The 12,323-nt window shown below is 33.3% G+C and overlaps 1 protein-coding gene across 1 annotated transcript; it reads left to right on the forward strand.

Moving 5' to 3' along the window:
• Positions 1-3,473: 3,473 nt before the first annotated feature.
• LOC117399995 (transcription factor 24-like) lies at positions 3,474-6,828 on the forward strand. The gene is made up of 3 exons (XM_033999457.2): positions 3,474-3,677; positions 4,593-5,039; positions 6,304-6,828. The coding sequence occupies exons 1-3, from the start codon at positions 3,645-3,647 to the stop codon at positions 6,415-6,417; spliced, it is 594 nt and encodes a 197-aa protein (XP_033855348.1). The 5' UTR covers positions 3,474-3,644; the 3' UTR covers positions 6,418-6,828.
• Positions 6,829-12,323: the final 5,495 nt, after the last annotated feature.

Genomic DNA, 12,323 nt, shown 5'->3' on the forward strand with positions numbered 1-12,323 from the left:
AAGGAAGTTCAACACTTTTCTAAGAAGCAGTTCAAGTCCCAGGACTTCCTGTTAATAAATTATTAACTTTTACTTTAACGACATTGGGGGATATTTTAATAAGAAAGATCTTAATAACACCTCCCTAAAACTTTTAAACCTGATCTTTCACGAAACCCAAGCAGGATTAATGTCAATGTTGACATGCAGACAGATAGACAGGTGTCTTCACATTCCTAGAGTCTGATCCTCTCAGTAGCTTGGTGCTGAAGTATTTCCAGAGCAAGTTTCATTATAATTGAATAAGCGCATCTCTAGATAGAATTGAGTGTGCCATATGGATGGAGAGACAGGCAGACAGGTTGCCTCCACTTACCCACAGATTCATAGACTCTTAATAACTTGTACTATCTGTCCTTTTCAAAATTTCTGCAGAATTTGACAATAACTGTTCTCTTGATAAATTATTTGGTTCTTCAGTTGCTATCAATTAGTAGGAGCCCCATTGAAGGCTTATGAGAGTTCTCTGGAAACCATGAACACATTCCTCAACACAGGATAACTGGAATGTAGTGGAATTTTGACAAATCTATAACTGCTATTGACCAAACATAGCACATAGATGCCTTTTAAATTTAGAGTCATGTTTTTTAGTTTATGAGATCTGAGAGTTCAAGTCAAAAATACTGCAATTTACAGATTATTTGAATTTCACGTTAATAAAAAATAAAAAAATGGCTTTTATTTTCCACATCTTATAAGGCCTGTTTGTATTTCTGATTGCTTCTAACTCCATTGAAACCATATGATCTAAATGTTTAGAGATGCTTGATACCTTTCCATCATAGCAAATTATATTTTATTTCAAATAGAAACTCGGTGATGGACCTTTAGCCTCGCTGTAAACCAAATTAAAAACAAACGGTTCGGATCATGTTTCACACAGCCAATATTGCATATTTGATTTTCGCTGAAGCATAAAATGCATAGTCACTTCCTACTGTAAGTTAAATCACTTTACTGCATATTTTTAACTAAAGCTTGACTTATTTGTTGTGTTCTTTAGACATTCAGCTTCGTATTGTGCCTTATGCACGAGGACATTTGGCAGCGGGTGTAAACGTTGACACACCCTTGAAGGATATTAAGCCTGCAGTACTTGCCAGCACCTGGGTCTACCTTCTTGCCAGGGAATGGTTTCAATGAAAGAAAAAAAAAAACAGTTCGGTATATTTAAAAACTGCATACATACTAGTTAATAGTTAACTAATGATAGTCAATCAAGATAAGTTATTCTAAAACAGTTTATACGGTACACTTTTTAATATTTTATCATTTATAATATAAACTGCTGTAGGCTATAGGCTATTTGCATTGTATGGTTATTTGAAATACGGTAATGCACATAAATTGTTATTATTATTATTATTATTATTATTATTATTATTATTATTATTATTATTATTATTTTATTTTTTATTCACTGACCATTTCTGTCCTATTGTTATACTAACCGTGCTTCATAAATAGTTTAGAATTTGCATATTGAATCTGCACAACATCCTATGCTAGTGCTCTTTCTAATATATATATATATATATATATATATATATATATATATATATATATATATATATATATATGCCTTTCAATCCAATGTGAAAATTCTTCTCGCGTTCACATATTTGACAGTAGAGTCTACTGTTACGAATTGGTTGAAGAAAAATATAATAATCTAAGGTATAAAATAACAGAAAATAATATGTTATTAGGGCTTCAATGTGAAAGTCGGTTTGTCTGCTGAGCAAATATGAAACATAGTAGTTTATTGGAGAAAAGAACACAACACGTTTTTTGGTTAGCCATTCTGTTTCCCAAAAGGAAATTCTCGCATGCAAATAGTTCAGTAATAGCCTACTTTTGCAGATAATTATATAGGACTGAATATGTCATAATTTGTACACTACATAATGAAATATGAATAGTTCGCTGTCATTACTATCCAGATACAACAGGTTATTATTAACTTCATTAGTAGCCCTAGTATATTGAAATATTAATCTTCCAAACATAAAAATCGAGGTTGCACATTAATAAGTGTTAAAAGCGATGCATATTTAAACTTTTACTGTAGAATGTAGGCCTAATTGCATGTTTTATGAAATTCTATTTTCCGTTGTGTTGCAGGTATATTTCAATTCATACGTCATAATTCATATTACAATATCTGTTTGTAAATTAAGGGGCAGGTTTGTTAGGTCGAATGAATGATGTGAGTATAATGCCCATTGAAAGACGACGAGTAACTAAAGAGGTTATTATATTATCATACAGCCTTTAATTCCCACAGCAGCTTTGATGGGGTCTTTCAAAACGAGGTGATTATAGCCCTCGAAAGACGTGTAGTAATGAACAAAATACCTTACTTAACCTTTTTGCTTTACTTTATAATAAGTGCCAGGGGCAAAACTGTTACTTCATCCTTACAAAAACAATGTTATTAGGACCAGTCTCAAATATACATGTTATGAATAATTCCATTCATTAATTTGCCGGGATCCCCGTTAGCAGACATCATGAAAATCAGAGTGATTAATTTATGAGGCTCGCAAGCACTTCCTCATGTTTGAATGTTGATTGCAGTTTTAGGGTTTATTTATTAGCTTTAACTCGGGGAATTAAATGCTATGATTATGAGAAGATACACTGATTTCTTCGTGCCAGTTCGACATTGCAATATCAACTAGGGTGTAGGCTAACTAAAAGAAGATGTTTTTAAGTCCTGTTTTTATAATACTATGTGTGATTCCTCGTTGCTCTTGCAGTTGTTTGCGTGTGGTCACCAATGCCATTTGTAATAAATAACAGTCAACAGTACTCTACTCAATAATAATAATAATAATAATAATAATAATAATAATAATAATAATAATCTTTGTAAGACAATATTGCTATTAATAATACTGTAATAATGATTGATAATAGCCTAAATAATGCATGTTTTATTATTGTCTTTATATCCGTTTATATTAATAGTCAATTTAAAAAATGGTTGCTTTTCCTTGTGTTATTAAAGTATACAACTGGTGTTGGGTTGGTGCATCATTTCATGAAAAAATCACACAAAGCCTGCTAAACATTGGGTCATGGGCATATTATTTTGCCTTTTATTATTATTAATATTTATTTTATTTTATTTATTTATTTTTTGTCAATTTGGCACTATACCCAGCACATGCATATGTACATGTATTGCTGTATACTGGAACGTGTAGAATGTTGGTGGAAGAATAACAGCCACTGAAAGGCCCTCTAGTTACAAGAAATTCGGAAAGAAAAGAGGGTTGGTGGGTGTCTTTCTTCCGCTGCTATGGAGATTAAGGGGTTATATGATTAATTACTCTGGAGTGAACTAGCTGTCAACTCTTTGTGTTTCCATTAAATTAGAGGCTCCAGAGACCAATACGCACATTCAGGTGAGATCTCAACACTCATACACACAGACAGCAGCACCTCCAACCACCACCAGCAATCACTGCTTTATAAAGCCCACTGTACTGGGAACTACATCATTTTACTGGAGTCAAAACGCTGGAAGACTTCTGCTCTGCAAAACAGGAAAGGGCTCCTTGGAGGCGAACCAGAGTTTGCACAGACTGCACTAAATGCAACTTTACTTGAGCAGCGGAACCTTGAAGGTAAGACACAAAATACAAACGTTCCTAGAGTCAAGGGGTTGTGGTAATAGGAACCAGGAAGTATTTAAAATTATGAACTGGATTAGAAAGGTAAATTACCAGGATTCTAAAGGATGCACAACCAACCATCATATTAAGTGGTTATTATTTTAAAATATGATGTTTTAAGGTAGTGGCTGACCAATTCACAACTTTCAGTGTATGATACAGTATAGCGCTGGATCAACAGTGATTTTTTTAAAACTTCATATAAAACCATTTTTGTAAATATTTTTTCAGATTTGAGTATCTAAGCGTGTTATTTAACTGACTATATGATGTAATCATTATTTACAAAAAATATGAGATACTGGTATTATTATTATTATTATTATTATTATTATTATTATTATTGCCAATATAAACAGTTAAACCCAATAACAAAACGTGTCAAGTATGGCTAAGCTAAAACATTCAATATATTTATATTTAATATAGCTTACAAAGTAATTATATATATATATTCTAAAAGCTGTTCGTTTGATTAAAATTATAGGTAGTAAAGACCAAAAAAACACGTTATTCTTGTAACTTTTAATGTACAATTGATCTGTTTAGACCAATGCTATAAACATGTAGGCTAATAAATAATCTCAACTGTTATAAAATGATGTGTAACATTTTGCTGTAGGCTGTATTAATTAGGAGATTTTTTAATTACGTTTGCAAATGAAAACTTAAATTTAAATAAGACTATGAAGTTGGATTGTGAGCCTTTTCTAAACGAAAACATTAATTGGGCGTGTATTGTATTGGAAGTGATTTATTAAACTGGTTAGCCTTTTATTTATGTATTTATTTATTTATTTACTTATTTTTAAATATTATTTTTAAAATAAAATGCATTCGCATAAACTAATTCTCCTATTATTTCAGATTGAGTTGCAGCCCGTGCTTGGCAGTGAGAAATCCATTATGGATAGTGGGAATGTTTCAGTGACAATAATGGATGAGAGTCCCGGTTCCAGTTCCAGGTCCAGCTCGAGCCCTGACATTGATTCGCGCCTCTCCCCGGACAGGAGGCGCTCCGAGCCGCTCGCACTTAGCGCTGGTGCCAGAGGCAGGCCTGCAGCTGCGAACGCGGCTCGGGAAAGGAGCCGAGTTCAGACACTGCGACACGCTTTTCTGGAACTGCAGCGAACTCTGCCCTCCGTTCCTCCCGACACCAAGCTGTCCAAACTCGACGTCTTGATACTGGCCACCACGTATATTGCCCATTTGACTAGGACCCTGCAAGAGGAGGGGATGGTGGACGGAGAGGGGACTAGGCATCCTGATGTATTACACTCTCTCAAAGGAGACGGCTACTTGCACCCTGTAAAAGTAAGTAGGCTGCTGGTAGGACTGTTTCTTAATACAGTGCATCTTAGGTCAAGGAAGTAATCACTTATTATTATTTTTCCCAGTGATCTATTTTTAAATAGGGAGGTTATTTATGTATATTTATTTAAGAATAACTGATACAATGTTCCTAGCAATTTTATAGGCGTATTATTCAGTACATGTTCTAAATATTATAGTAGTTAATGATAGTTTACTTAGTTTGTTTTTACTGTAGCCTTTATTAAAAACGAAGATTCAAAATCATTTTAAACAATGACGTAATGATAAGTCTTTATACAAAAATGCTTGTGTTAATATAAACTGCAATTCCATACAATGTATTTACACAGGCATCATATTGCGGGTAACTTGGTTAAATATAGGCAATAGATAATTTAGACTAACCAAATTTAGTGCCAGATTCCCTAAACATTTACTCCAGTTTGCACCATTAGTTTGTAAACAAAACACAAATATTTAAGCATTTAAAGTAGTGATGTATGATGACATTTTGTTTTTCCTTTTTGAGAAACTCTGCATTTGGCCCGCTTGTGGTATTGAACGGGCATATTAAATATTTTAAAAAGTGACATTATAATAGGCTTTATTGCTTAATTAGGTATTGTGTAGAGAATGCATCAATGTGTGTTAAATAATTGAATAAGAAGCAATGTGGGATAGAACTGTACCCCAGTGCGGTTCAGTAGTTACAGAAGAGAGCTGGGTGTGGTTTACCTTAACAACAAACATTCTTCCTATTAGCTCTTCAAACATACTTCATTTAAGAGGCTTACATTTTTTGTTACATTTTACACACATGTTGTTATACAGTGTTGGAGGAAACAATATTATTTGATTAAAATATGTCCTGTTATTTTCATTGGAACATTTTTTTTATAAATGTCCTGCTGTCTGCTGGGCTTTTGTAGCATTATAAGACACACCTGAAAGCACATAATTTGCTGAAATATGATTCATAGTACATTCTGTAAATTGAGTATTTTACCATTGATCAATCATAGCTTTATATTGCATACAAATGTACAGCATAAGACTGAATAAATTTCACAACACCATACTTTAAGATTTAAAATGTCATGTTTTTAGCAGATTTTTATGTGTCAGGGATTGTTAAGGTAAACAGTTCCTAGGGAATACAAACTGTGCAATTTCTAAAATGTGCTTTTTTATTATTACAAAAAAAAAATTAACTTTCACAGTGATGGCTTGCTTATATGTAATCTATTTTTGCTTTACTTTGCAGAAATGGCCTATGCGATCCAGGTTGTACATTGGAGCTACGGGACAGTTTCTGAATAATTCAGGGCAGGCTGAAAATCCAGACCAAGGTGAATCATCATCAGCTTCACAGACTTAACTAACCATCAGTGTTTTTTTTTTTCACTAAATGGTCAACCCCAAACACAAAAATCTACAGCCTTATAGGAATAAAGATTTGCCGGAACATTTGCAATCATCCATGTATACTGATTTGAGAAGCCTGAAGTTCAGTAAGAGGTACGAGAGGTTCTGCTAAATTGCTTTGTTTTGTGACATAGTTGTGGCAAAACAGTGTAAAGGACTGAAATGTGGATTCTATGCAATCACCTGCATTGCTGTTAATTAAAACCTCTGACACAGTATTTGAAGACACAGTACAATATCATAAACAGTGAAAAGCATTTGTTCAAGTGAAGATCAGTGCTGTGGGTGAAAAGTTATGTAGCTAACCAAAATTCTGTATAAATAATATTAATATATTTGTCAGTATGTAAATTATTCATTTTAAGTACAGCATACTTAATGAATGTTGTAAGAGATGTATTTTAATGTTATTACATATGTTGTTTATATATATATATATATATATATATATATATATATATATATATATATATATATATATATACACACACAGAAAATATTGGGACTACAACTCTGTACTTGTTTAAGATTCTACAATAACTATTTACTTTCGTGCTTTTAGAAATTCCATTTATGTTAAAGAAATGAGCACACACGCTTGACTGGCCGGCTATGCACTTTCAGTTAAAAGATTTGCACTAAATGCATGTCTGAATAACTAAACATTTGTCATGTGAAGTACTCTGTCAGAAACTCAACAATAGTGTTAATGTATTGAATGAAAACTTCTTAATTTTGTGTGCCATTCTCTTTGTAAATATTTGTAAATACTGCTGTACTATTTATTAGTTAACAAAATGAGAAATAAAAACAAGACTTAAAAATACAATTAGTCTTGTGAATAAACACAGCCTGTTGAACATACAGTACATTTATAAAGTTCATTTCTAATTGATGAGTATTATAAACACAAATAGACAATGTATTGAGTGTGGGCTTAAAGCAGGTCTGATTGGGTGAACTTACATTTTCTCTTTTTTGTTTCAATTCAGTTTTATGAGTGTCATTTTGCAATACGTAGGCCTTGCTTCTTTTTTAAGTGTTAACTATAACAAGGGTTTTCATGCACTTCAAAATTGTAAAATCTTAATTTATGATTGGCTGTTCAAGGAATATGGTTGCATGTCCTTTGTTACATTATTCATATAATGTCATGTATTTTGAAGTATTAGGTATTTTAAAAATAACTAAGTCCAGTATTTAAATGGTTTAGTTTAATTCATGTCTTTAAACAGAAAAAAAATAACCAGAAACACACCAGTGGCAATGATATGAGTTTTGCAGCAAAAGTGAAGAGGGCCTAATAATTGAATTTTTAATGCAAGTATGAGGATAGCTTATCACAAGCTGGAACCAAAAAAACTAAAAAAGAAACACAGTTTATACAGACTAAACTCAAAGGCAAGCTATATAGTGTTATTTAGTAGAAGTTATGGAGAGTATTATATTTTTGGAATATCTGGGGTGTCTGTCTGTCCGTACATTTGTCCCTCTGTATATCAAACTTACATTGCATATATCTAGAACTCCACAAATTAATTTGTGATGAAACTTTGTACCTATATAGAGGTTTCTCTCTGCAAACCTGTCTGTCTGTATGAATGTCAACCGTTATTTCACTTACTGTAAATAAGTCATTTTAATATTTACCATGATACTAACACCTCATGTGCTTACCTAATGAGATTTAGGTCTTAAATACCACCTCTATTTTCAATAAACTATTCCTTGCCTTTCTTATTATATATTATTCTGTCCATACTGTTTATATACCACATGGCCATTCGTCATACTGATAGATTATTATTATTATTATTATTATTATTATTATTATTATTATTATTATTATTATTATTATCATCAATGAGAATATATAAGAAGTGAAAACAAATACATTTAGATAATATTATTAAACATTATACATTATACATTACTAAAACAGTTTTTCTTCTATTTATTAAAATGTTTTTATTGTAACATACACTGTATTGTATGTTGTCAGATTGCATTCACAACAAGGCTGTTATTATATCTCTTTCCAAGGATATAAGAAAAATAATATATGTTCAAAACAGAACGGTGGCATTAGGATACAGGCTCAGGGCCTGATTCTCAAAAACGGTAGTTTTAAAAATAGGCTGTTGTAACTTTGTAATTACTTTTGCATTTTAGGATTGAGATTCTTGTTACATGATTCTGGTGAAAATGTCACAAGTAATACTGTCAAATTACAATTGCATTTTTACAATCAAGAAGAAAAAATACAGTACAATTTGTGTTATTTCCTAATATTGTCCAATTCCTTATCTCAAAGAACACACTGTAGTACCTTTTTTTTAATAATATTGTGTTTAACTAGAACACTTTTCTGTTTACATTTTTCAAGGCATAGTCATTCTGCATTTAAATCAATTGTCTAAATCACACATGTGATTATCCTTACAATGGTACATGCCAAGGGGCTAGTTTGTAAAACTGAGTGTGGGGGGGGGGAATATTGGGTGGCATGGAGGGGGTTAAATTCCTCACTGCAAAAACACGTGGAAATGTGGCTGGAGCCGTGAATTGAATCGCTCTCAAATGTATTTCCTTGTGTCCCTTAAGGGGTTAATGAAGGGCTGGGTCAGATATCAAGTGATGCCAACAATTATATGGCATCAATGACTGTAAACTTATACAGGTGGTTGGGGTTTTGAACGCTGACTGAAGACCCTCGTGATTGGGGCTAGTTAATAAGAGGAAGAAATTGTGACATTCAGGCTAATTTAATTTATGAAACTCTTCTTGGTGGAAGGAGCTGCTTTGGTGCATTCAGATCCTAAGAGCCCCTGTTTGTTGCAAGTTACTGTACCTTTCATTGCAGTTTATGAAATGAAAGCTACAGTATTATATTATCATCTAGTTTGTATGATATTGTTTAATTGCATTTTATGTCAGTTAAGCCTTTTGTAAGAAAGTATATGATGTGGATTACTTCTGTTTACTGCCAATTCCCATTTAGCCAAATATAGTGGTCAACTAAGCCCATCAAGAACATGATATAAAAAATACATAACAAGGCTGTAATTCTATGGAGGGTTTCTGGTGACAAATATATGATTTATCAATGTCAGCAGAAACTCAAGACAGAATTATAGCCTTTATTGAATTATAGCCTTATATGCACAGTTCTGGTGTATATTACTTGTTATGATACATTGTGACATAACACCCTGAAATTGTAGTACTAGCAGCGTTTATTTTTAATTGACAAAGCTACATGTATTAATGTATTATTACTAAGGATCGGAGTAGAAAATGTGCTTGTTTTTTTTTGGAAGGTGGAGTTGGATGATTTCCTCATCACTCAAGAGCCACTGCTTTCTAAGAGAACTTAAGAACATAAGAACATAAGAAAGTTTACAAATTAGAGGAGGCCATTCAGCCCATCTTGCTCGTTTGGTTGTTAGTGGCTTATTGATCCCAGAATCTCATCAAGCAGCTTCTTGAAGGATCCCAGGGTGTCAGCTTCAACAACATTATTGGGGAGTTGGTTCCAGACCCTCACAATTTTCTGTGTAAAAAAAGTGCCTCCTATTTTCTGTTCTGAATGCCCCTTTATCTAATCTCCATTTGTGACCCCTGGTCCTTGTTTCTTTTTTCAGGTCAAAAAAGTCCCCTGGGTCGACATTGTCTATACCTTTTAGGATTTGGAATGTTTAAATCAGATTGCCACATAGTCTTCTTTGTTCAAGACTGAATAGATTCAATTATTTTAGCCTGTCTGCATACGACATGCCTTTTAAACCCGGGATAATTCTGGTTGCTCTTCTTTGCACTCTTTCTAGAGCAGCAATATCCTTTTTGTAACGAGGTGACCAGAACTGAACACAATATTCTAGGTGAGGTCTTACTAATGCATTGTAAAGATTTAACATTACTTTCCTTGATTTAAATTCAACACTTCTCACAATATATCCGGAGCATCTTGCTGGCCTTTTTTATAGCTCCCCCACATTGTCTAGATGAAGAGATTTCTGAGTCAACATAAACTCCTAGGTCTTTTTCATAGTTCCCTTCTTCAATTTCAGTGTCTCCCATATGATATTTATAATGCACATTTTTATTGCCTGCATGCAATACTTTACACTTTTCTCTATTAAATGTCATTTGCCATGTGTCTGCCCAGTTCTGAATGCTGTCTAGATCATTTTGAATGACCTTTTCTGCTGCAACAGTGTTTGCCACTCCTCCTATTTTTGTGTCGTCTGCAAATTTAACAAATTTGCTTACTATACCAGAATCTAAATCATTAATGTAGATTAGGAATAGCAGAGGACCTAATACTGATCCCTGTGGTACACCACTGGTTACCTCGCTCCATTTTGAGGTTTCTCCTCTAATCAGTACTTTCTGTTTTCTACATGTTAACCACTCCCTAATCCACGTGCATGCATTTCCTTGAATCCCTACTGCATTCAGTTTGAGAATTAATCTTTTATGCGGGACTTTGTCAAAAGCTTTCTGGAAATCTAAATAAACCATGTCGTATGCTTTGCAATTATCCATTGTCGATGTTGCATCCTCAAAAAAGTCAAGCAGATTAGTTAGACATGATCTCCCTTTCCTGTTTTGTTGTGTTCATGTACTGCAAAGAAGACTGCAAAACACCAAAGTTTATAGGAAAATTATCACTCACCACGGATAATAATAATAATAATAATAATAATAATAATAATAATAATAATAATAATAATAATAATAATAATAATAAATGTTCCCATTTGTGATTGCTCTCCACCGCCTGTTGATGACATGTCTATTTATGACATAATGTTCCCAATTAATTACTTTTGCCCTAAGGGGTCACCTAGCTAATAATTTTTTTTTTTAAAAGTACTCAATAAATATTTACTTTACAAAAATGTACTGAAAGTGCCTGTGATACCTGTTATCCTCATTCATTAAAGCCTTAAAATAACAATTGTATGGAAGAAAGGGATCACCCTAAAACACCCTGTTGGAACAAGGCTAATGTGGACTAATGGAACAATGATTTTACAATGACAAATGGCAGTCTGGGTTTCTGTAAAACAAAAACAAAAAAGTTAGTTGGTTTGTTGGAGTGCTTTGGAAGATTTTACCAGGTCTTCTGTTGACCAAGGACGTTCTGTTTTACAACAGGACTGTCAGCACTCCTAGGCTACCCTTGCTTTCTCAGGAGATTAAGGATTCACAGGACTGGGTCACTTTCTTACACAGTGCTCTTTTCCAGCAACGGCTATGAAAACAAAACCAGCAATGCCAACAAGCCATGATGTGAATGGGAGACGTTCCGCTACATTAGCAATCCACTTGGAGTGTGTTGTGTGAGGCCTTTTTTAAACATGTCACCACCACTTTTCCTCAGTTTTTTAATGCAATATGTCTTAAGATATGTATCTGCAGCTCGCAAACATTTGATAGAATTAAACAATATTGGTTCTTGTTGCATTTTAAGTCAATCCTTGAATCGCAAGTGGGTCATTGACCTGGCAAGAACCAAAATGATTGATCCAACAATGTCATTCTAAACATTGTCATATATTATACGTAAATTATAACTTAATTGATGGATGTTGGGGTGGGTGGGGGTTACTGTATATGGTTAATTATTGTAGATATGTGAGATACAAGATTGTATTACCTTTTGCAACCACTAGAGGCCCTCATGTAATATAAGTAGTAGCTCATTTAACGATAATGAAACTAGACCATTTACATCAGAATATCTTTGCTAGAAATTTGCAAGACAAAGCAACGGTCATCTTGAAGAGCTTTTGTGGCAATTTATTTTCAGATCTAACTTTTCTGTACACCATTTTCATTATTTGGGATCTG

The sequence above is a fragment of the Acipenser ruthenus genome, chromosome 4, assembly GCF_902713425.1.
Source record: "Acipenser ruthenus chromosome 4, fAciRut3.2 maternal haplotype, whole genome shotgun sequence".
Classification (NCBI taxonomy): Eukaryota; Metazoa; Chordata; class Actinopteri; order Acipenseriformes; family Acipenseridae; genus Acipenser; species Acipenser ruthenus.

Coding starts and splice junctions, on each gene's coding strand:
- LOC117399995 (XM_033999457.2), top strand. CDS start 3,645: ATGCAACTTTACTTGAGCAGCGGAACCTTGAAG. Junction 3,678..4,592: donor TGAGCAGCGGAACCTTGAAG/GTAAGACACAAA, acceptor CTATTATTTCAG/ATTGAGTTGCAGCCCGTGCT. Junction 5,040..6,303: donor GCTACTTGCACCCTGTAAAA/GTAAGTAGGCTG, acceptor TTTACTTTGCAG/AAATGGCCTATGCGATCCAG.